Source organism: Pipra filicauda, unplaced genomic scaffold, assembly GCF_003945595.2.
Source record: "Pipra filicauda isolate LSUMZ 115617 unplaced genomic scaffold, ASM394559v2 scaffold195_size2193078_pilon, whole genome shotgun sequence".
Taxonomy (NCBI): Eukaryota; Metazoa; Chordata; class Aves; order Passeriformes; family Pipridae; genus Pipra; species Pipra filicauda.
In genome coordinates this window covers 1106730-1132420 of record NW_024104304.1, presented here as the reverse complement: position 1 = coordinate 1132420, position 25691 = coordinate 1106730, and the positions used below count along the sequence as shown (strand labels likewise).

The 25691-nt window shown below is 37.0% G+C and overlaps 1 protein-coding gene across 1 annotated transcript in view; it reads right to left on the bottom strand.

Annotated features, from left to right (window-relative positions):
* Positions 1–4054: 4054 nt before the first annotated feature.
* PRIM2 (DNA primase subunit 2) overlaps positions 4055–25691 on the bottom strand; it is a 92724-nt gene continuing 71087 nt past the window's right edge. Inside the window, exons 10-13 of the mRNA XM_027730532.2 lie at positions 17713–17839; positions 16793–16875; positions 8298–8366; positions 4055–4644 (exon numbers count right to left, since the gene is read on the bottom strand). Of these exons, the coding sequence (XP_027586333.1) occupies positions 4417–4644; positions 8298–8366; positions 16793–16875; positions 17713–17839 (507 nt within the window). The 3' untranslated portion in view covers positions 4055–4416. The remainder of the gene's footprint in view (positions 4645–8297; positions 8367–16792; positions 16876–17712; positions 17840–25691) is intronic.

Genomic DNA, 25691 nt, shown 5'->3' with positions numbered 1-25691 from the left:
TCTAAAGTATCATGATGTGAAATACAGCCCAAAGAACCATTCACATATTGAGACCTTGAATACATCTTCCCAGCTGTAATTCATTGGGTTTCTGATATGTACCTGGGAAAACAAGGAAAGTATCTGTAATTGCTTGCAATCAGTAACCTTGCCCAAAATCTCACACACATCACACACACACACCACACACTCCCGAGGTGGGGTGGGGGGAAGAGAGGAGAATCAAAGGGGAAAAAAAGTAAACCTCATGGGTTGAGGTAAGAACTGTTTATTAACTGAAACAAAATAAAATATATCATAATAAAAGTAATGAAAAGGACAGAAAGGAATAAAACCTTTGAGAAAAGAGTGATGCACAGCTGCTCACCACACACTGCTTCCAAATCATGCAGAGACGGAATGCCACGTGCTCAGCTTCAGGTGTTTGGCTGCACGGATCCGCTCCTATCGTGCCGTGACGGCAGTGGCTGCTCTCTCCTTACCCATTGCCAGGGCAGCACTCCACATCTCAGTAGAACACTTTAAGTCACACCCAAACCTCCTCAGCCTTCCTTCTGCAGAACACCCAACAGTAAGTTCTCTTCTTCATTAGATATTGAAAGGCTTTGAAGTCAGAGACTTTTATTGTCTTTGATGCTAGCACTTCAGATGATCACAAGCTTTGGACCAGCATTCTTTTTGAAACATCCGTCTCCAAATTGAACCGCGGTACATTTGAGAACAGATGTTGGATGGAAAGAAGACTACTTCCTACTAGAGCACGATTGCTATGCAGGGCTATGTTTTAGCATAGAGCATCCCTTCAGAAACACAACTAAATATCATCTTAGTATCTCCTTTACTGATGCAGAATACTGAAGTGTCTCCTCCAGAACAGTTACAAACCTTGGATGTACATGTATCTTCTGTTTTTATTTAAGTAGCAAAATATAACAATTAAAAAATCCACTTAGAAGAGTTGATACTTGCAAATAGATCCATCTGCAAGGCTTTACTGCAGAAATATATTTTCTTTTCAACTTGTAAAATAGGGATTGGAATTTTGTCTGGCTTTGGTTATTGGTTTATTTGGTAATTTGGTTTGTTGCTATTTTTGGTTACTGCATAATTATATCAGGGTCACTTTGGTTTTCAGAATACTTATCTTCTGACTAAGTATACTTTTAATAGAACTACTACCATGCAGGAAGTGTTTTCAAATGAATGATTTACATATTCTTAGTGATTCTGCCTTTCTAATCTCAAAGAGCTCTGTAATCAAGCAAAAAGTGATTCTTACTGAATTTACAAAGCAGTAAGAGCTCAAAGCTTCTCGGTGTCCAACAGCTCACAAGGAGGATTCTCATTTTGGTTTTTTCCACATTATCAACTTCAAAATATTCAGCTTCAAAATAAAACTCAAAATGGTCAAAATATGTGAAGTATGAAAATAAATCGCCATTTTCTTCAAAATAGCAATGACAGCATTCATTTCAATCCTTTGCTAGTTACTTGCAACTGTATGCTATAGTTTGTATTTGTACATTTTTCTGTTATGTATTTTACTACAGTTCTCCTGACTAAGAAAAGGGAAAAAAATATAGTTTAAATAAATTTGTAGTACTATTAATCAAAAGAGGTCATCATAGCTAGGCTTCGTGAACGAAGATTTGGGAAGGCTTCTACCCACGTTTGTTGCAAGCGCATTGAATCAAGAGAGGTAAACTCACAATAATGAAGTCAATGAAGAAAAAGGCTTTGCCCCATACCCTTATGTTTCTTGCACTTCAGTTTAAGAATTTTCATTCAGAGAATGTGTGCTTATATTCTCTTCCTCGTAACAGAGACTTATTTTTTTTAATTTTGTGCTTGAATTCCTAAAAATAAGCTTGTTTTGCTAATGTAGCAGTCCTTTGTAGGATACGTGAACAAACAGCCCATTGCTACCATAACAGATTTCAAAGCCTGGGTAAAGATCAAAAAGGAAGAGCTAGAAGTTTGATGGTTTGATGTCTACATGAGCAGGGTTAGGGCTGAATCAGAAATCACATTCTCCCTTGGCTGGGAAACACCACTGCATTCAGTGCCTTGACAACCTCATTTTTCTCCCAGCTGTTTCACTTAGGAACATACATCTCATTGCAGGTCTGAAAGAGTTTAATTTCTGTCGAAAGGTTCTGTCATGTCCACTGAGGCACTTCCAACTCAGGTATTCGGGAATGCAAAATTAGAGGACAGCTACCATTTCCAACGACACTTCAAAACCCTAAAGTCAAGTTTCTTAACCATCTAATACATCCAGTGGATTTCCACACACCAGGAGGGGTGATGCCAGGAGCTTAACCAACAGTAGAAACCAAGCCCATGGTTGTTTATCACTCCTTGTTCCTTGGGCCCGGGACAACCATCACCCTGCAGGACCCAGGCATGGAGCCTTTGCCCAGGATGAATTTCTACAACTCCTTTGAATATACAATATCCAAAGGAGTCAAAGGCTTGGTATTTTACACAAAGCAGTCCCTAAATAAACTAAGGAATACTTCAAGGAAGATAAAAGGAACAGTGAACCTGGTGGATCCTCTTCTAACAACATACGATATGTTTTATTTTTAAAGCCTGGTATTGCACTACCCCTGTGCAAGTTATGGCCCATAAAAACACTCTCTATATAAGAAACCAACATTTTACAGTTAGTCCAAAATCTTAATAGTAATCAAACAGTCTTTAGTCCAGTCACAGTCTTAAGAGTCTAAATCATTCAATTATTGTAGAGAAAATAAAACCTCTAACACAATATAAATAAAACCTCTAACATAATACAACTACTTACTCATACACTAGATACTCATATACTCCCTTGTGTCTATCTTCCCTTTCTCTAGTGCTGCACACGCCTTTCCATTGCCCCTTTGGGTCCTGAGACCAAAAGCACAGTCAGGGTCCCAAATCGTTTATCAGGAGTTGGTGGATGCTGATGGTGGGGACTGTTCTGTCTTCTCTCTAGAGTCCACCTAGAGACACATTTCCAAAAGCATTCTACTTGCTGTTCTTTCTTCATTGTCTGCAAATTCCACACTATAGTCAAATAATTATTTATATATAATGTGTTTACTGATACTGTATATTTGTTATTTCTTCTCTTATCCCTAAAAACTTGTTTTGCACAACACTTTAGGTTGTATTTGTTTAAGGATGGGCACCTAAAATTATATATTAATTAATTCTAAAAATAACTACTTATTACTTACTAACCATTAACCACAGAAATATATCAGAATCATTATAAACTATAGGCAGTAGAGCACACAACACAAAGTCAGGTTGTCATTTGACAGATGCTGTTACAGTTGAAATGAAGCTTCAGGTGGGACAAGGCAAACTCAGAAAACTAAAGCTCAGTGAGTCGTCATGCTAAGGCCTTGCAGAATTAATACAAGTTACTAGCAGTGACAATACCATGTTTGTGTGGTTACAGGGCTATACCGGTAGCTGGGTCGCTCTCCAGGGAGGGTGTAATATTGCCTTGAAACTCCTTAGGCATCAGGTAAAATAAAATTAACGTCTTTTAAATCCCTGGGAGAGTACTCTAATAGCATGATAGAAAACACCAGTTCTGCTTAGAGCTTCCATCCGCTGCACAGTGGTCACTGCTGGACTGAAAGCAGTTTGTGTGTTAGGTGACAATGGGTGGAATTTAGGAAATCCAAAGCTGCATTCAGACAGCTGTTTAGCTTAGCAAGACACAGGAGGCTCCAGCCACACTCAGACATTGAAGAAACTTTAAAAAGAATATACACTAATAAGCTTTTAGATTCTTCATGATGAGACAGTTGTAGAGTATCACCTTTTTTGATTATTTTCTTACATACAGGTGTCTGACTCTGTTTATGCTCTATTTCAAGCACCAAACCCAGCTCTCTAAATCTAGTATCAAGGTACAAATGAGGAAGCTGATTTTCCTCAGCTGCTCATATAGAAGAGACAGACTACCTCCTCCAGAGGGTAATTTTGATCATAAGAAACTCACTTAATTACCATCCAAATACAGCTAAAAAGAAAATACCAAAAGTTTTTGCTTTGCAAATTATTTATTAAGAAGATACATAGATAATCAACCACAAAATGGGATAAAAATATTTGAACATTTTGAAGAAAACAAAAAAAAAGGTAAATCAGACAAAAATCACCTAATAATTGGGAAGGAACTTTCATTTCCCATCCTTAAAACATGTCATATAAAACAGCCTCTTAAAGCAGTGAAAATAGGTACTGGATGCAATTACAGCTTCAATATCTATCTTTCTTTTTTCAGTCTATTCAAAAAATGTCTGTGTATTCCAGGTAGTGAAGTGCATATCCCTTAGTATAGAGACAAATCCAGCTAGAGAAGAGAAAGAATGAAAGAAAGAAAAAAATACACCCAAGTAATACAGCTGCTTAGTCTTCAGTGAAGTAGGCTTCCAGTCCCTCCAGTTCTGTATCAGCTGTTGTATTTGAAGAGGTGGGAGTCGAATTCAAATTCATGCTTTCCTGACTATTATTTTTTTGTTGAGAGTTTCCTGAAGTACTTAATTCCTTCTTTGGTTCTCTACCACCACTTAATAGCCTTTGACTCTCTGTAAAATACTGATTAGGATGATTCAAAGAGAACCCAATGTCATCAACCTGCACGTAAAAAGAAACAAACATCAAGTTATTATATTTATTTCTAAGAGTCATCTTTTTCATATTCAAGAACAAATTAATTAACAATTTTTAAAGTTCCAATTTTGTTGAAGAAAAAGACAGTTTGTAAATACTGTCTCAGTAAATATTAGAGTGACACAGATCTAGTTTCATCACAAATTTTCTTCCTTCATGAAATAAAATAATTTCTTTGGCATATTCAAACATTATTTCACACTGTCATTGCTGTAGTAAAGAAAAGTAACACCCCAAAACATCTAAAACAATGTATGTAAAATGGCATCTCTTTAGAGATGTAGGACAATTGAAGTTACACCTTGAAACAGAATTTCCTGATGCAAAAAGGGGAGTCAGACAAGTCTAGAGTCCAAGTGGCAGTAGAGAATACTACTAGAAGTTGTGACAACTGCACAATATAAATCTAGATCTCAATTATCAGTGTGAAACTGTGAATGGAAACAGGTAGCTTCACCTCCTTCCGTTTTCCCCAGTAACCACAAAGGCAATATTTACAAGCAGCAGGCTAAGACAGACACTCAACAGATCAAGCCTAGCTCTGTTCCATCAGTGCCAACATCAGCATCCCGAAACTAGAAGCACAACAAAGAACATTTAGTCTTCAGTAAAAAAAAATACAGAAAATTATCATAAGGTGCAGCATATTTGTATTGCTCCTTTATATCTAGCAGGTATCTTCTTTCAGCTCTGCAATGATTTGATAAATGAATATTCAATTTCAAATCAGTGAAGCTTTCAGCTTTGAAAGTAAGCTCTTCTGACATGTTTACCACAAACCACAGTTATAATCTTTGTGCCTCTTTTGGGGGGCTCAGAAGTCGGAAATGCTCACTTTAAATAAAAGGTGCTTCCACCTTCTATTCAGGCAATCTGCACCTTTCATCCGCCTGTCAGTTCATGTGAATTCTAAGAACATTTTAAGAAAAATACTGCTCTTAAAATACATTGGAAAGTTTACCAAACATGGGATACAAGAAACAATGGAAGACTAAGAGTCATATACCAGTAAATTTCTGCTCCAACTATATTCCCTTTTTCGCAGCAGGGTGGGGCCAATTCAAGCATAACAAGCAACTCTGCACACACAGAGTCTCCTGAGGACATACAGTGTGGCTAATTTAATACGCCAAACCCCATCAATTTATATTTCAGCCACTTGTGAATAATCATAAAGCAGAGGATCAGTGTGTACTCTAAATGGAACCCTGATTAAATGCATTACCACTGCCTAGCTTAGCTCCATTAGAAAATGGTGGCGTGGATAACAAAATCTAATTTAGACATGAATTAGCAACTGTAGTCAGTGACCTTGCTCGAAAAATCTTAAAAGTCAGTAACAGTCCTAGCACTCCAATTTGGTACTCTAAGGCATAAAGAAAAAAAAAAACCAAAACCCAAAGCCATCACTGAACTTCATTTTTCATTTCAGTCTTATCTGGATGAGTTTCATCCAGACAGCTTTCATCCATGCTCCAGTTTTCATTACGTGGAAACTAAATTACTTCTTTAAACCAAAAAGGCTTAAGAAGAAGTGATATAGTGAAAAACTAGCTTTTCTAGAAGAAGCTCTTAAATAGCTCTGGTTTTTTTATCCATAAAATCTCAGTTTTCTTCAGATCAATTTAAGAGTCACTTTGTAACTCTAAATTTTATTCTAAACTCCTCTCTCCCCAAAAAATTGGAATAAGCTATAGAAGCAGTTCATTGTATGAATGGGAGCCTACAATCCTGTTTTCAGAGGTGATTGATGGTACTTGGCTAAAAGCTACTTACAGGTTGTTAGTTAATATTGTTCTATGAGTCCATGTACCATTTCTCCTTTTCGAACTTGAATACTACTGGATGAAGCTTATACAACTCTTAATTAAAAAAATTCTGTGCAAACTATCACATTTTTCAAGAGCCTGAAGAGAGAAAGGTGAAGATTTGTTCATATCATCATCTTCATTTGTGATACAGTGATACAGAAACAATTCTGTTCTCTGTAATTTTCAACCAGGTTCACTGAGCATTTCTCTGAATAAAAATATTCTGCTCTGGCTGGAAATTTACAAAAACTCTGAACACAAAAATGGAGGTTTTTTATGTTAGATTCCTCATGTTTTTACTTTATCTAAGTTTTACAATATTTTTAGGTAATGTAGATCAAAGTACATCAATTTTAAAAGCCTTGTCATTAACTTAGTTGTATGTTAGCTGAAACTTACTACCAGAAATAGAGAAAGTAGATTTCTCTAACAGCTTTGTCCATTCACACCTGTAAATCTACCTAGAATCCATTATACCCAAAGAAAAATGTATTTTCTGTGCAGTTAAAAATTTAAGCTCATAACATGTATTGACCCAAGCAAAAGGATGTATCACTTCATACAGAACTGTATAACCCACCTAGTGGGTGATATTAACGTGGATTCAGCACATGTTGCACACACTGGCTTTCACACAAACTCCAGTTTTGTATTTCTCCTGTAGCAAATATTGTTTTGAAAAACTTAAAGCATCCCTGGGTTTTAATCAAGAACTTAAAAAATGACAGCTGATAATGCTACAGGTGATATTACAGAAAAATCACACTTATGGTGCTACAACTTTTCTTTCTCACACTTATTAAAATAGTCAACAAATTGCACACTCATATACTAGTTCCTGCCTGAAGATAACGCACTGGACCACACAAATGATGGCTGCTTTTGTTCTGTGGTTGCAAAAGAACAAAAAAGTCAAGCGTAAGTGTCTCTGGGTGAGTCATCTAATCCTCATCCATATCTTTAGCAACATACATAGCAACAAACATAGCCTGCTGTCTGAAAGGGACGTTTCCATTTCCTGAGCTGTGGAAAGAACAAAGCTATAAGAAGGGCTGTGCTTCATTGCTTTTTCTTGATGAAAGGAATTTTGAACCAGTGCAAAAGCTGGTTCTTTGAATCAAGAAATCACACAGGAGATGGAGTGTGGCCATTTGCTATCTTGAAATTTTCTGGAGGATTTTACTTTAACTTTGCTTGCAATTTAGCAAATGGGAAAGCTCTGAGAATGTTCATCTTGATTTAAAAAATAATCACACATGACTACAGATGTGAAAAAATACCAAGTAAAAATTAACAATATTAACTGTGAACAGACTGGGAGATTAGCTTAAATTACACTTTTTAGATACTTTTTGTTAATTTTTTAAGGTGTATCTAAACAACATCAAACTTGCAAAATGCATTAAAAACCATAAATTTCATTAAAAGCAGGATATTGAGAAAGTGAAATGACTTGAAATTGTTAAAATTCAACACTAATAAATATTGTTAAAATTCAACAATAATTTCCTTGAAATTGTTAAAATTCAACAATACTGAATATTGTTAAAATTCAACAATATTTTCCTTTTCAGGAAAAAAGCATAACATTTTACTATATATTGTAATGTTGAGGGTATTAATAACATCAATAAATAAATGCAGAAAATTACAAAATAATATTTGAAATTATTGAAAACTAACAAGGCAAGACAGATAATGGTGGATGTGCAAGCTGAAAATAGTCTCTGGACTTCAAGCATGATTTCCAAGGCCTTCCTCAAGAGTCAGTGATAATAGTTGAAACAAAAATTAGTAGCTACTTACCTCATGTGTCAACTCAAAGTACTTCTGACAGGCCAGTTGGTAATGCATGCCCTTCACCAACTCCAGGATCTACACAGAGGGAGAAAAACGTGACAGATTCAGAAGTAGCACACATACATCTTGTTGATCTTCCTCAACAAGGTATTCCACAACAGCCTTGTACAACAGCTCATGGACACTTGCAGCACATGACATCTGTGTATTCTACTAATAACGGACAACATTTAAAAATTCCCTGGCTACACTAAAAACAAGATAAAACCAAAGGAAGGTATGCCTGGTCCTTAAAATGTAATTTCAATACTCTTAACTTCAACAATAAGTTGAATCCATATTTTAGTAATATAATTGTGACAGTTATTGTCAAAGTATCATATTGCAACATCACTTCCAAAACTGCAGACATAAATCTAGTAATTCAAGTGGTTGAAGCATGAAGCAATCAAGGACATGACTTGTATTCTTATTTTCCACATTACCAGTTCATGGAGATGCACAGTAAAATACTGTGCTCCCATCAAGAAAATTTAATGCAAATCCTTTAGACAAGTATCTGTGAGAGAGGAATGCTTTTACCTTCAATCAGATTTGTCCTTTTTGAAATGAAGTTATTTCTAGTCAAGCTCAGCAGAATATGTGAGTGAATAGGCTGTTTTGAACACCTATTAGGAAAATCATGCCATCTTTTGTAAATACAATTTGCTTTCCAATTCTGCTTCAGGTAATCTCTTCTGTGCTGCATAAAGTCCCATTCTTATCACCAGAATGCAATGCTGGTTGAAATATTTTAAAGTTTCATCACCTCCTCCCTCCTTTATATAATCAAAATGTATGCTCTCTCTGCTTATCAAACAGAGAAAATTGCTGGAATTAAGAGATAGCCTCAGTGGAAGGAAAAATAGTTTTCAAGAAATGTTAATTTCAAGCCCTTTCCCAAGGCTGACCTTTGTGTCAAACGCAGCAATATACAGCTTAAATCCCTGCTGTACTCATTATCGGATGCTGCCTTGTATTTATTGACAGATGTATAAATAAATTACATTTGCTGAATGGATAAAAACTGCAACACAGTGCCAGGAAAGTACTTAGCCACATTATTTCTATGTAATAGCCCAACTGATTACATTTCTATCCCTCTCACCACCTCCTGTTACACCTTCTGTAAAAGAGTAAAGCCAAGGCCAACTAGGCAATGAAGTCTGAAATCTGGCACTATCTGGGTAGATACATTTATTTCTTTTTTTAATCTTCTCTCTCCTTGAAATTGACTGAAAAAATCTTTATTTCCCAGCTACACTTTTGTTTCGCCAAGGAACTACTGTCCTACTCCCTTGAAAATCCGCACAGATCTTTCTGCTGCACTACTACGAAGACGTATCTTGAAAAACAGCTGTGAGAAGAACCCATATCAGCATTCTCCAGTGAACTTTCATAACTAGGTCTTCATGCCACTTCTCTTCCTGACATGGATAGAGTGCTCCATAGAATAGATGCCCACCAGAACAGTCCAGAAACTTTCATCCAGTTTGTTAAATTTATCAATGTACGTGATTGCACTGGTCATCATTTTACTCCTGTTCCTTTACCCTCTCCACCACGTCACCTCCCCAGATTGAAACAGTTGGCCAATTTCAGCCAAATTTGACAAGTAGAGATGACAAAGCTAAATGCTGCTTAAAAGCTGTGGTTGGGTAGAAAAGTCAGACCAAAGTTTGTGGCTCATTCAGAAAAAAAATAAAAAAGCAGTTATAGTTTAGCTCATACTCCTTCTGAGAGACAGCCACAAGGCATCAATGATAAGCCTAGTATTTAGTACACATGTAAGTTTACACCAGTCACATTAGGGGGACCAGGTCCACATTCCATGTATATGAAAGGACTGAGGAATAAGGGGCACATCAAACATATTCAAAGAAAAACAGTTAGTAGATTAACTTGCTTTAATCAGGGATTAAGTTGCTAAGAGAGGAAACAAAAAAAGTTAAAAACTGCAATAGAACGGAGGCCAGATGGAAAGGAGTCATCTGTGTGAGAGAAACTATCAATTCTCTATTAAAATAAAACAGAATTATAATTCATAATAAGTATTATCTTTTGTACATTTGTGTACATAATGAAAGCAAGCTTAGAGCTGTTTTTCACTAGTGTTACCCAATAACAGATCTCCACTCAAAACTTAATTCACAGCAGCAATCTTTTGCCTCTACATATATTAAGATATTCACACTGCATTGCTTTATTTTGCAAGTAAAGGTACATACTCAAGGACTTTGTCAGTCCTTATGCGCCTTTTCCTTCACTGCCATCTGCAACTTGCTTTTCTGATGTTGCTCTACTGACTACTAATGAGGGTAAGATGATGTTTGGCAGCTGTATGCAGCCACCTGCTTTTATAGATCCTCAGCACTCAAAGTTAAGATGTTTCATAGCAGGATAGTTGGGGCTCTGTAATTATCCATTATTATTTTCATTTACTCAAAGTAAGTTTGGGTTTGGTGGTTTTTTTTTTAAATTGCAGAATTAACTTATATTTTTAACATGAAAATCTTTCTACTATAGATTCAGTAATGTATGACTCATTTCTAACCTTCTCTGGAGGTATTTAAAAGATGTGTAGATGTGGCACTTGGGGACATGGTTTAGTGGTGGACTTGGTAGTGTTGGGTGATGAACTCAATCTTAAAGGTCTTCTCCAACCTAAAGATTCTATCATTCTTTTTATTTCAAAGAAGGCTGAAGATATGATTAGGTGCAACTGCTGGAGATTATCTGAACACATTCCACTCTTCTCTTTCAGGCCACTCTGTGACCACCTCAACATTAAATCTGGCCCCGGAACTCCCCAGTGCCTTTTGTCTCCTGGTCAGTACAGTCATCTGTCCTTTCTACTGATTTCAGGTATTCCCTGTATGTTTTAAATTGACTTTGAAGGTTTCATGTTTATAATGTATGCATGTATAGCACAATTTTCTCAGATAATCTCCAGACACACCTTTCAACCTCAACCACACTGTGATTCGATAATAAACAGTCTCAATAGTGCCTGAGCACATTTTTATTACATCCTTTTGGTGGTCAGAATATAAAATCCAAACTATAAAAAGTACATTTTCTAGTTCAACCATGTACCTTCTGTACTTTCAATTGTGTTCCATGTATAATAAATCTGTGCACATACTCTAGAAGTCTTCTGTATTCTTATAGTTTCTTATTATTAGGAACCTTAACAATGACTGTAAGTATCTGAAGGGAGGGTGCCAAGGCTCTTCTCGGTATTACCAGGGACTAGAGGCAATAGGCAGAAATTGATGCACAGAAAGTTCCACCTGAAGACAAGAAAGAACTTCTCTACTGCACAATTGACCACACACTGGAACAGACTGCCCAGAGAGATTGTGGAGTCTCCCTCACTGGAGATATTCGAGAACCATCTGAACACAATCCTGTGCCATGTGCTGCAGGATGCCCTTGCTTGAGCAGGAAGGTTGGACCAGATGAGCCACTGTGGCCCCTTCCACCTTTCTGTGATTGTGTGATTATCAGTTAGCTGTGCTTCTCACTGTGTTTCTGCATATTTTGCATTCTCTCAAGTTTTCTTTTCCTATGTTGTATTTTTGTTTTACTGTCACAAGCCCATTCACCAGTCACTAGTCAACATTTACTTTTTTTCTTACCCATACGTAAATCAGATTTTTGAACAGTCCATTCTAATATAATTGCATACAGTTTTTTTAATATTATAATCTCACCTGGAAATAGTTAGATATAACTTCTCATTTCTAATACTTGTTTCCACTTATAAACTGAAGATTGGGAAATTTAGGCATTGGAAATACTGTAAATCAAATTTTTAAAATAATTAGTTTTAGCCACACCATATTAAGATGTCTCGTCATATCGAGATATTAAGTTATGTCATGTTAACACTCTACAATGTTGTACCCATTGATGGTGTCAGTAACAGTAACGCCCCAGCACCAACAAATACACACAAAAGAAGTCAGATGGGAGCTTTAACATCAGAAAAAAAGGGTTAGATTTGGCTGGTTAAATTTGCAATTGTGTTCACTCAGCTTATACACAAAAGTAATCCTAGTGAAATCAATAAGCATATTCATACTTGAAAAATACACCAACTACAAGACAATTAAACATGGCATACATTCTGGATGAGAAACCATTGAAAATTTTAAGGAACTTTGATGTACCAAATTTCACTGTAATAATAAAATGGGTATTACAGAAAATTTGTCAATATTATGAATATCAATTGTTCTTGTATTTTTCTTTCTGTTTTATATATTTCCCCAATAAATACTGACTTAATAAAAGATATCTTGCTTAAACAGTACTTGCTCTTATTTAATCAGAACTTACAGAAGCCCTACCATGAAGATGACTGGTGCTAAGGCAAAATTCTTTAGCTGCAAGAGAAAATATTTTTACAGACAGCATTGATTAAAACTCTTCTAATATTAGACCATCAGAAGGGAGAGTGTGAGGTTTTTTCCAGTGTGGTGGGGTTTTTGTTGGTTTTGGAGGGGTTTGTTCGGTGTTTTGGTGTGGGGTGTTTTTTTCATTCATGGAAACATACAGCCATATCAGAGGCCTAGGCACAGACTGGCTTGTTTATTTCCAGCTCTGTGTAGATGCTCCAGTCCCACAAAACACTAACCTGTTGGAGAATATTAGACAAAGTTCAACAACTTAATCAAAACCTCTAATTTCACTCAATTATGGAAAAAAGACCCCTTTTTAAATTAAGAGAACGCTTCTCCTAGAAAGAACATGCCATCTTCTGAAGTTATCTACTGTTCATTTACATAAGCATTTTTCCCTCAAGAAATGCTTTTCCTCCTAATAGAAAAGTAAAAAGAATGAGTCTAGAACCTCTATTTCTCCTGACTGTAGAACCACATATTTTGACTACCTTTTGCTTTTGCTATTGTGATAGATGCAAATTGGGAAATGGGTAATTTCTCAAGAAAACTTTCTGAAACCAATAATATAATATTTTGAAATAACTCTAGTTCAAACCCTATAATTTCTATCTTCCTATGTGAGATGTGCAGGCAACACACTACAATGAATTTAGTACAGCAACACAACAGATGTATTTATCATAGAATCATGGAACAGTTTGGGTTGGGAGGGACCTTAAAGATCATTTAGTTCCACCTCCCCTGCCGTGGGCAGGGACACCTCTCACTAGAACAGGTTGCTCAAAGCCCTATCCAACCTGGCCTTGTACAGTGACAGAGATGGGTCATCGACAACTTCTCTGGGTGACCTGTTCCAGCGCCTCATCACCCTCACAGTAAAGAATTTCTTCCTAATATCTATTCTAAACCAACTCCCTTTCAATTGTTCAAAGTCCCATACATAAAGACATAATATCTTAACATATATTTTCATCTATAGTCTTCAAATTGATTAGCTATTGTCAAACCTAATCTCATAAAGATTTTACCTAATTAGCACTATATAAAAGACAGAAATGAAATATGATCCAAAACATACTATAAATTCAAATGTTATACACTCACACATTTGATGCTCAGCTAACCATATTCTTTCTCTATAAAGTATTTTTACAAGAAACAGAAAAAGCTACAATCACAAATAAAGAAATAGCCTAGCCTAAGGAAAATGTGAAATGAATACAAATTAAATAATTCAGTTCTTGGAATAAACATCAGGATTAATTCTTTCTGCTTTAGGCTACATAACAACTAGAGAAGACCTGATGTTATCTCCTGTATTACTTCCAGAAGATGACTTCAGCAGATAGAATCTTAGACAAGATAAAGCCTCAGAAAATATGGACTGCAGGTTGGATCTAGACAATTCACTGCATGAACATTCACATATTCAAATGTTTTGATCACTTTTTCCAGTACTGACAGTACTACAAAATAGTCGCAATGAAAGCCATCTAATGCTCCAGCTGATTACTGAAGGCATGTGAGGTCTGGTTGTATTTGCTCTGCACCATCATCCCAAGGTCCAGCATTCCTTTTTCACACCTAGTCCTGTGTGAAAAGCCCTTTGAGGATGGGGTTTGTTTCCACCCCACACCAGACAATGCTTTATCTTTATGGGAATAACTCAGAAATTCTTCTGAACCTTAAAGGAAAGAGTGTATGCCAAGAGTATGGACAGCCCTTGAAACGGATGACTGAGAACAACAGCACTACAAAACTAACCATCTTGGGTAAAATCACAGCCATAAAGGCCCACATTCTGGCTCACATAATAGCCAAGTGAGAAGCCAAGAGGAGAAAGTGACTTGTTCATGGGCTTCAACAGAAGACATGTGAGTACTCTAAACCAGTAGATGAAAATCCCAGTGGGAAACCAATTCATAACTACACAGCTAAATCCAAAATAAATGTTTGAAAAATTATGCATCATTCATAGAATTTTGTTACAGAGTGTAAGAGGCCCTGAGCCACAGAAAAGACATACCATTTATTAAAATACATAGCTGAAAGGTCAAGCTCTGAACAATTCATTAAAATAGGAATCTACCAGGTTGTAAGGAAGCTCTCATTGGATCTGGAGTTAACAGGAGGTCTAAGAGAGTAAAAAGGTATGCATGGTTTGGGTGAATGTCAATCTAAAGACCCAGATACTGGAAAAGTAACTACACCAGAGGTTTTGAGAGTGGTAAACCATCCAACCCTTAATATCAATTCACTGAGCTAAAGGAAAAATAACACTTCTGATAATCATTAACTATCATCAGCATTGGAAAAGACTCTTAAAAGCTATGGTCTGGACTGAAGGATCTTTAATTGTTATTAATCATGCAACATTATTGGACCATGCAAACAGAGCAACAACAAGTGGCAGCAATAACGAAAACCTGGAGACAGATGTGAACTAATTTTCTTCCTCTTCTCTTACTGAATATCTCAAAGACTGATGTAAAAGATTAATTTCTGAAAACCCAGGCACAGCCAACTTTTTTTTATTATTATTATTATTTGGCTTTGTGTGGAGGGTGTATTGTTTTGGATTTGTTTTGTTTTAACACTAGGAGTGGACACTGCAGAGCCCTGTACTCTGATCGCACTTAAACAAGCACCACAAAATTCATGGACAGGACAGTGCCTATTTCCAGGCAAAGAAGACATTGATGGAAACGGTTTTTCTTAGTCACTTTTCGTAAGACAATTTAGGACTCCTAGTGAATTCCAATTCTACTTTACAAAGGAAAAAAAATACAGACACACAAAAAGAAAAACACAATTCACATCAAATAAGGAACTATGTTAAGTATAAAGTGCAAATTCACTGAAGAAATAACCTCTACTAAATCCTACCCACACATACAGAAGGCTGCTAAACCAGTAAATCCTCACCAATCTTTCCAATGATTAGCAGGATAAAAATCTCAGACCAGCATCAATTTTTGATGCATATAAAAAGGAAAAAAGCCAAAGGAGAGTATATCTCATGTTAGACAGATGGAGGTTTATTCATATGAACCAGAAAAAAATACAAAAAAAAAAAAAGAAAAAACATGACTAGGAAAAAGTCTGGGTATTTCAAGAATTTGTCAAGAATGAATATGAGTGAACACTAAACTCTTTAAAACTATCCTCTTTTTATTTGTATCTTAATTATTCCTTCCAAGGGAGACTGCTTTAAGTGGAACTTTCACATTCTTTTCTATCTAGTTCGACAGTCTTTGGATGCCTGACAAGCAATGGTGACACTCCACATGAACTCAAGACAACAACTTAAAGCAGGTTTTTCCTATGGACCTAAAGCAAGTTTCAGGCAGTTAATATACACAACTGTTTGGTGAACTGTCTCAGCTTAAATCTAACCCATATGTCTTCCTCCAGTGAAAATGATGGCAACCTTTTATTGCCTTAAGCTCTTGCTAGAGCAAGGAATGGGAGTCAGTTCTTCAGTACACACTCAAAGTTCCAATTCCTACATTGTCCTTGCTATACAAGGTAGGTTTTTAACTTAATGTTACGTGTTTAAAAGCTGATAAAAATCTCTACATAATTTCACTAGGAATTTCATGTGCTTTTGTTATTTAAGGGAAGTTAGCAAAATGGATGATTAAGAATATATGGGTTTTAGAAGTTTATTATAAAAAACAATTACATATGTCTACTGATTACACAGTAGTTATCCACAAGTCACTGCAAGAGTAAAAATAAATTCTCTAAAACACTGCCATATTAATTTAAACTTCTTTTTTACTCACAGTGCAGTAGAACAAAATTCTACATTGTATCCACCATAGTAATAAACCAACTCATAATATTAAACAATAAAAGCTGGTGACGATAATCATCACGTCAGCAGGAGCACTGCAGCCAGAAAGCCAAGATTCTGGTTTAAACCTTTCATAAGAAGAAATATTTCACAATACACACTGACAAATTGCATATAGCATTCCTACACAAATAGAAAGTAAAATTGAAAATCAGTTCGTTATTAATTAAAGTGTCAAGCAAAATACGCCTTACCTGAGTTATTCCACTGGGAGGGATCTTGTATGACTGCAGCTTTTGCTTCAGTAGCTCAGGATCACTGTGTCGGAATGGGCACCCTGACAGTAAAAAACAAGCAAGCTCACAAACAAGGCTGTTTACTCAGGAGTTAGTGCAGTAAGGCACTCAAGAGACCAGCTAAGCTGTTCCTAATTGCCTAACAGTTTATTAATAGGAAAGTTAATTACCCATGTGTACAACTGCTTCGTTTTTTTTTCTTTTCTTTAAATAATTACTCTACTGCACAGTTATCAGGGTACCACAGGCTCAAGAGTTACATAAAATATCCCACCATAAACAGGCCACAATTCTCATTCACTGACAAGAAAAGAGTTTAAGTTAGTTCCTTACTAACAATGATATCACTGGTACATTTAATAATGAGAAAAAAACAGGAATAGACAAGTAATTTAAAGCACAGTCCATTGTAAAAATACCTCTTTATAAATACCTTATAAAGTTCTACCACCTAAATAACAGTGGAATTTTTTTGTTCCAGAATTAGTTTTGAGACACAGCTGAATGAATGACTTAGTACCAGCATAACAACAGTGAAGCCAGTGGTGGTTTTCCATGTTTAGTCACACAGAATTAGGAGGCTTTAAAGTACCCTAGCAAACTTCAGAATTCCTGTACAACTGAATTCATATCTCAGAACAACTCCAATTGGTCATTTCTTAAAGCATCTGTACATTTAAAGTTTCCTAGAACTGCATGATGCAACATTTATAAAAAGAGAAGTTATCAAGTCTGATCTAATGAGAACAGTTCAAAACAACTAGGGTATAGAAATTAAATACTTAATTTAAGAGACTACAGGATGGAGTAACCTCTCTTTAACAGACAAGGGATTCTGCTGTTTGCAAACATTTGGGATTTTTCCTTAAGGAACTCACCATGATAATCCCCTTGACTTGGTGGATTGGACATGATAATCTTCATGCAGCTGTATGGGGTATAATCAGTTCTCTTTCCTTCTTTCCCATAGCTGTGGCGAATGCTGTAAGCATATCCTTTGTCAAACTAAATAAAAATAGAAGAATAAATTTACATATTGTGCCAGTAATTCTATCTGATCTGCAAATAAAAATATGAAATAACAAAATAAATTTTCCAAACATACTCAAACTAGGAAAAATGCAAATCTAGTTGCTTGCTGTTAGCTTTGGTTTTTATATTACATGAACTTGCATATGAACATATACGTTTTTCACAGACACATGGCAAGAGAAAGGTGTAACTGCATTGATTTAAGGTCTTTTCAGCTGATGCTGTAATGGCTTTAAATATAAGATGATATAAATTTTGAAGCCCACAGTGTCAGTAAATGGAGAAAACATCGTAATTTAAAATCTTTCACAAATGTCCATAAATTGACTGCTTTATCAGGAAAAAAACCCCAGACATACAGATTTCTTTACTCAGGTTCACATTCTTGTTCTCCCAAAGTATAATGCTTCACCTATATTTTGCTTCAGCACTGAAGTTCAATTCATCAGATTCTAAAATGGAGCATACTTTGCTGATATGAAAAAGATTTTCTCTTTTGTCTACCAATAGACTACCAACTCCTCCTACAAAATGAAATCATCTAAAGTAATACAGATGTAATCAAATATTTATCTTAACAGCTGAACACAGAGCTATCAATACATCATTTTAGATAAGTCTTGTGCAGAACATTCAATTACACGAGTTGATGTTATTTTTTATATGGCAATAGGTAATATAAAATCTGTAGTAGACTCAGATTACTTAACATACAGATTCCATTAAGTTGCATTAAGACATCAAGGAACATTTGTTCAAATACCATATTTCTAGTCCTAAAAAACACAAATATGATAAAATAATGAAGAATCATATTTAGAATCACACATGCTCAGTCTCTCTTCGCCTCAAAAAAACCCTTGACAATACATAAAAGAACTCTTCTCTTGCTCAATTCCAAATGTTAGCATTAACCTTAAGTAAAATTCTGCACCTGAATCTAGACAATTCCCAGAAGAATTTAAGTTTTCTTCTCAACAACCACTTCAAATTAATTTTTTACTCTGGCTCTAGTATTTTACTAATAGAAGACAATGCAATATACTGAGCAAAATCATTCAGGCATGCAACTGGTAACAATACTACTGCAAGGATACTCTCATTTCTACAGATAAAAGAAGTTCCCTGTTTGGCCTGAGGATGTCCAAATAGTAATTCAGAATATTCAAATACCTATGAAATACCTTGACTAGCTAAAATACGTCAAACATAAAACAGAAATATAAGTGTATAAGTGTATTTTTCTTCATATAAAACACTTCAATTTTTTAAAAATATAGATACCCAAAAATCTACAACTTAATATGCAAGTACATGATAAATGTGTATAAAAATACACACAAACAGTGAGAATAAAATCCTAAATTGCACCTGATTTAAATGGTAAAAAAAAAAACTTCTCCATCAAGATGCTGGTTATAATCAAGCCAATGCATGAAGATGGCTAATATTCAGCACTCATTCCAAATAAGGCTTAAGACATCCAAAGCTCTGAACAAACATTGACTAATTAGTCCTCACTGTGCATTTGACAAAGTGACTTTACTCTACTTTAAAAAATTTTTTTAAAAAGCGGGAAGGGGAAGAAAAGAGAGAAAACAGCATTTTGTTTTCTAGCATAGCCACAGGCAGAATCCAGCATTCCTATTTAGTCAACCTTTTTGCTCAGAAGATGAAAGAACTGAGTGATTGAATAGTAAATGAACACTACTTTTGATAGCAACAGAGCTGGGCTTACCATCTCTTCACTAGAAGGAAGAGCACAACTGAATGAGGATCTGCTCTAGGTGTGTGCATATACTCAAAAGGCTTGGGAGAAACAGCTCCCCTCCCCTTCACGGGGCAGCAGCAGGGCCAAGTCCTGCCGAAAAACAGCAAATATCAAACAGAAAGACATATGTATTTTAATTTCTAACCCCTGCGTGAATCTGGTAAATTGAATATGGAATCTGTACTCCTGTAGCCACCTATTCTTCTACCCAGAAGCTCTGGAATCTTTCCTCCTTTACAAAAGATGAATGAAAACACATTTCATTTGCTTAACAAAGGATATTTGAGCAAGCAATTAAATTAGACTAAATTATTTTTTTTCAAGGGAAAAGCATATTGTGAATGCTTCAGGATGTAGTGCTTAGTTTCCCAGAAAATTAACACCCCTCTTTAACAGTTCTGTGTACTAAAATCTTGAGCTGTACTTTTCACATCACTTGCCTTAATGCCCACAGAAATTACTTTTACTACCTAACTCATTACTTTATGCTGAGAAGCAGCTCTTGCAGTAAATAGAAACAACAGCTACACAATAACACAACACAGCCTTGGGACAGGTTGGATATTTTCTCCTTGCTTTCTTGTAATCCTGTTTGGGGCTCAAGAGTTTTTGCAGTGGCAGATGGCAGAGAATGACACAGCTACATGGTGCAAGTTGGCACACGCGTTTAGTTGCTTCACTAAGAGCTCTCTCATCCTTGTGGTTCAGCTCTTCTTATTGATCAAGTAAACAGGACTTTAGCAGGGCCAGTATCTGACAGGCTGTGTGGTCATCCTCAGTGGGAACAAACCATGAATTGTGGCATTTCATTACAGAAAACACATCCTGCGGAACAGACCTCTCTGGGGAATTAACTCAATGATCAGCCTCTTTCTTTCCTAATACTATCACTCTAGGATGTGCATAAACGAAAAAAAAAAGGGAGGAGCAACACCTTTTGCTAGCAAAAGCACCAAGGTAAAGTTAGACCTGTCCAAAATATGCAGAAATAAGAAGGCCAAGGGATCTGTCCCTTCCTACTTACTCTAGCACCCCAAACCAAAATGGTTCCATTGAAACTCCTTAAACAAAATTAATAAATTATGCACAGCACATTTCATGCATGTAGGTGTTTGCAGGGTCATTCTAACTGCTTATAAATTGTTTGGTTTTAAACTATTTTGGAAAAACAGCTTAAACCCCTATAAAACTATCACTGTCTATTCTAACTGTAATCTACTATAAGAGCATTACAGCAAAAACGTGTAAAAGGTCAAACTCAAATTAAGTGATTTGAAAAATCCCAAAAATTTTTTTGTGATTTTTATAAGAAAAATCAGGCTCTTATTGAACCCTGATATGAACTTGTTCAATAATAATAACGCTGCAGGAGCATGTACATTTCCCTAGTACTCTGTGTGACAGTTTCCACTGAGACAAAAGAAAACAATACAAACCCAAAAAATGATTCTACTTTCATAGAAAAAACACGTATGCCTATACATCCCACCACAGTCTGTGCTAAATATCAATGGAAACTTACTGCCAAAATTACAATAAAACAGCAGTATTAAAGCAACACCATTACACTATTGAGTATCTACATGTACTAGATCACCTACTGCTGGTCACACTTGACAGCAAGGATTCTCTGCAACTTTTTAACTGTATAGCCACATCTCGACTACCTCAGTTATTTTGCCTCCATTTAGCTCTCTGAGCTTTCCAAAATCTGCAATGCATTTATAATTTATGTGCTGGGTGGATGGGCCACAGCTTTGGCAAGGGAGAAAGTGATCAAGAAATACGTCTCGTTTAAGCAGTGAACTGGTTCACACTGAAGCCAAGAAGCTGAGGCAAAGACAGCCCTACCAAATATTGACACTTTGATCTTGGAATGTGCAAGCCTAGGCATTAGCAGCAGTGTGAACTTTTGTTTTAAAAGACTGCAAGTCAACTCTCCAAGGTTTAACCTGACCACTGAAGACAGCGTTTTTTGAGGACTTCTTTTTCCTTCAAGTATGCCTGTAGGATGAATGTGATGTCATCAGCAGTGCACTTCAGATCAGACAAGTGGGTAGTTTTGAGGTTTTATGCACCAGTATTTGCTGTAATGAACTGAGGTGTCCAGTGTATGGTACTGAATGTACTAATGATACTCTGTATCCTGATGGCACTGAGGCTTTCTTAGACTTCTTATCCCTATAAGAAACTAAGCTCTTAGCACTGATTAGTAGGACAAAACCAATAGTCCAAAGTCAGAATGAAGGAGGCTTGCGGGACAGTTCACTGGGTATTGATAAGTGTACTGTAGAAAGGAACTTACACTTTGCTTTGATGTGGTATATTCACAGGAGTATCAGAATAAAGCAGATTCACTTGCCTAATAAATATTAGTTAAGACACACATACTGTATTAGGCAGCCTTCACTAGAATATATACAAGTCATAAACTAAGGGATATATATGTGTGTGTGTGTGTGTGTGTGTGCACGTGTGTGTGTCATGGTTTAGGAACGGTACTCCCCAGTTCAGTTCTCCCAAAGAGAATCCAAACCACACTGCCGCTTGCTCCCCCTTTACCCTCCCTCTTCCCACTCTGGCAGGATGGAGTTGAGAATTGGAGGCACAAAAGGTGAAAGTCACGGGGTGAGATAAGAACAATTGACTGCAATGAGATACGAAAGCAAATAGTAACACACCAATACTAATAACATAAAGTGTAAGATAAAGAAATGATCTACACAGAAAACCTGCTGTGGTGGGTTGACCTTGGTTGGACGCCAGGTGCCCACCAAGCCGCTCTATCACTTCCCTTCCCAACCTGACAGGGGGGAGAGAATAAGATGTAAAATGACCTGTAGATTGGAATAAGGCAGGTTACCAAAGCAAAAGAGAAAATTTGCATGTGCACAAGTGAAGAGGAAAATAACAAGGTTTATTCTCTACTTCCCATTAGCAAGCGGTGTTTGGCTATTTTCCTGGGAAGCAGGGCTTCTGCACATGGAGTCGTTGTTCCAGAAGGCAAACATTGTAAACAATTAATGCCTCCCCCTCTTCCTCCTCCTTTTATATCTGAGCTGAGGTCGTATGGTATGGAATATCCCTTTGCTTAGTTTGGGTCATTTGGTCTCCTTGTGTCCCCTCCCAGGATCTTGCCTGTCCCTCCGTCCTCCCTCCTTTCAGTGGGGTGTGCAGGGGGAGGAATGTCAAGAGACAGTGCTGATGCTGTGGGTGCTCTGCTCAGCAGTACCAAAACACTGGTGCAATATCAACACCCTTCTAGACACCAATGCAAAGCGCAGCACTGTGAGGGCTGCTATGAGGAAATGAATTCCATGTCAGCCAGACTGAATACACTCACGACAAATACCAACTGGTTCCTCCCCACCATGCCTTCTCCCAGCCTGAAACCACATCCTCCTTCTCGGGAGCAAGAGTCCCTTATTCCCACTCCTTGCAATGCCATGAGGTGGTATCAAATAACCTCTGGGCCTTAGCCACATCCCCCTCTTGGCTACTGTAAAAAATTAACCATGTCCTGGCCAAACCAAGGACAATATGTGTATATATGTATAAGCTATAAATCTGCAATTGGTATAGCCTAATACCAGGTTACCATGTTCCAGATAGGAACTTAAGGAAATGCTAGTTTCACATAAACGCATACAAGATCTTGAGATATGGAATGAGGATGTACATCAAATGGACCATTTGGCAGGTGTACGTTCTCCTTTGAAGAAAAGTTTTCATCAAACAAAGCAGTGAAGGATGGGTCATGTGTGCCTCGGAATTATCAGTTTGATATAAATGAATACACTTCCAAAGGAGAACAACAAGAAACAACATTCCCAAGGCACTCCAGCCACTAAACTATAAGCATCATGTCATCACTGACAGTTACCTTCCTTATATCACTTGTCATATCTGTAGATTTGTATCTGGAAAGAGAACTAGGTGCTCCATAAATTTTGTTATCAATTCTGATATTCAGCATGCATATGAGGATGACATGTCTTTCAAGCCCTGCATGCTTAGGTTCACACTTCCATGAAACTTTCAGTTAAAATTACTTTTGTATACTCGTGTAAGTTTTTATGCATCTGTTCCTTACAGTACTGGGATATTTATTTATTTGAAGTCTAACAACTCAGCAAAATGACTGCATTAATTTTGTCTAGCTTCTTGGCTGACCACCAGATTAGTTCCAACTCTGCAAAATTCAAAGAAATGGTTTAACACCTCTTTTTTTTGAACAGTCATTCGGTAATTTCCTGTCTAAAACTGTTGAGCCTCTATAGATAACAGTGTCAAATTCATAAATTTATCACACATAGTTGCATATCTTCTGAAATAATTGGTTCACTTTTTCATTCATTTCCCAGGTAGTTGCTCAAATCATTACCGTTGACACTGCTTAGCTGGCATATCTTCATCCAAGCAACTTTTTTTTAAGCTCATTCTTAAAATAACCTCAACTTGAGATCATCAAGCACAGTTGTCATTTAGGAGCAAAAATAAATGCTTGTCTATCTACCAACAACAAAAATTTACCCTAAATTATCAACCCATAGCACAATTTCTACCTTAAGGGCACAGATCTGAGTCAGGAGCTAAATTTGAGCTGGAAAACTAGTAAGTTGTGTGGCAGTCAGCACAGACCAATTCACAGCAAGTACAAAAAACTTCTTCCCCTCCAATTTCAGTATTTCTAAACCTCATGAGGCAAGAACCACTTTGCCCTGGAGATGGTTTCATCTACCCCAAGGAAATCAGAAAATTTTTGATCAGTCAGACACATTGTATACTACACACGAATGTAAGCTGCATGGCTGATGAACTAGCAAAAATATGACACTGTGGGGTTTTATTTACAGCAGTTTAAGCTTTTCTTAATATAACTTACCTAAGTACAATTTAGGTACACAATTTCCAAACACCTCTTGAACTCTGTCAGTCTTGGTGCCATGACCACTTCCCTGAGGAGCCTGTCCCAGTGCCCAACCACCCTCTGGGTGAAGAATCTTTTTCTAATATCCAACCTAAACCTCCCCTGACACAACTTCAGGTTGTTCCCTCGGGTCATGTCACTGGTCACCACAGAGAAGAGATCACTGTCTGCCCCTCCTCTTCCCCTCACAAAGAGCCTTGGGGAACACCACTTGTGAGTAGCTTCCAGCTGGATGTAACTCATTCACCACCACTCTCTGGGCTCAGCCATCCAGCCAGTTTTTTACCCAGTAGTGTGTCCTAGTTAGAACAGCTGGGACCAGTTCATCACTGTATGGGTGTAACCCAAAACTGTGTATTCTATAGCCTTCCACGCCATTTCCCAGAAACTGGTATCAATAGACCATTTACACCCTCTGCCCAGAGCAGCATGACTCCTTAGGCTATAAACTGGGTGTTAAGAGGCCTGCGAGATAGGAGGGTGCTCTTGTCCTCACACCCATTGTGGAACTCCCCACCCTGAGGGAAGTACTGGGCATTCCTGCCTGAACTGGAGGATATAAATAATCTTAGAGTCTTGGGACTTTTTTAACCACTCGTGAGATCCAGCGGAAGACTGCAGATCACCGCTCTCAACCAGACTGCAGACCACCACTGTCAACTGGACTGCAACCACCACTTTTCAACAGACTGCAATCATCACTCTTGACCAGATTGCAACAGCACTCTCACCAACAGGTTTTTTCCTCTCCTTTTACTTTGGACTCAGGTGGCCCAAAGAGCACCACTCTGTTCATGCCCCAGGGTGCTGGGTTATACATTTGGGTTTTGTGGGTTAAAACCAATTGTTTGTCTGTATAATTGTATTTAGTGTATCATTTTATTAAATTGTTATTCTGATTTATAATCCCTCCTTTGAGTTGAGTTCATTTCCCCTGTTGGTTTACCTTTAAACCAGCACACAGTGTCCCCGCCCAAGTCATGAGTCTGAGTTTCTCCAGGAAAACGCTGTGGGAAACGGTGTCAAAGGCTTTACTAAATACTACGTAGACAACATCCACAGCTTTTCCCTCATCCTCTGAGTCACTTTGTCATAAAAGAAGATCTGGTTGGTCAAGCAGGACC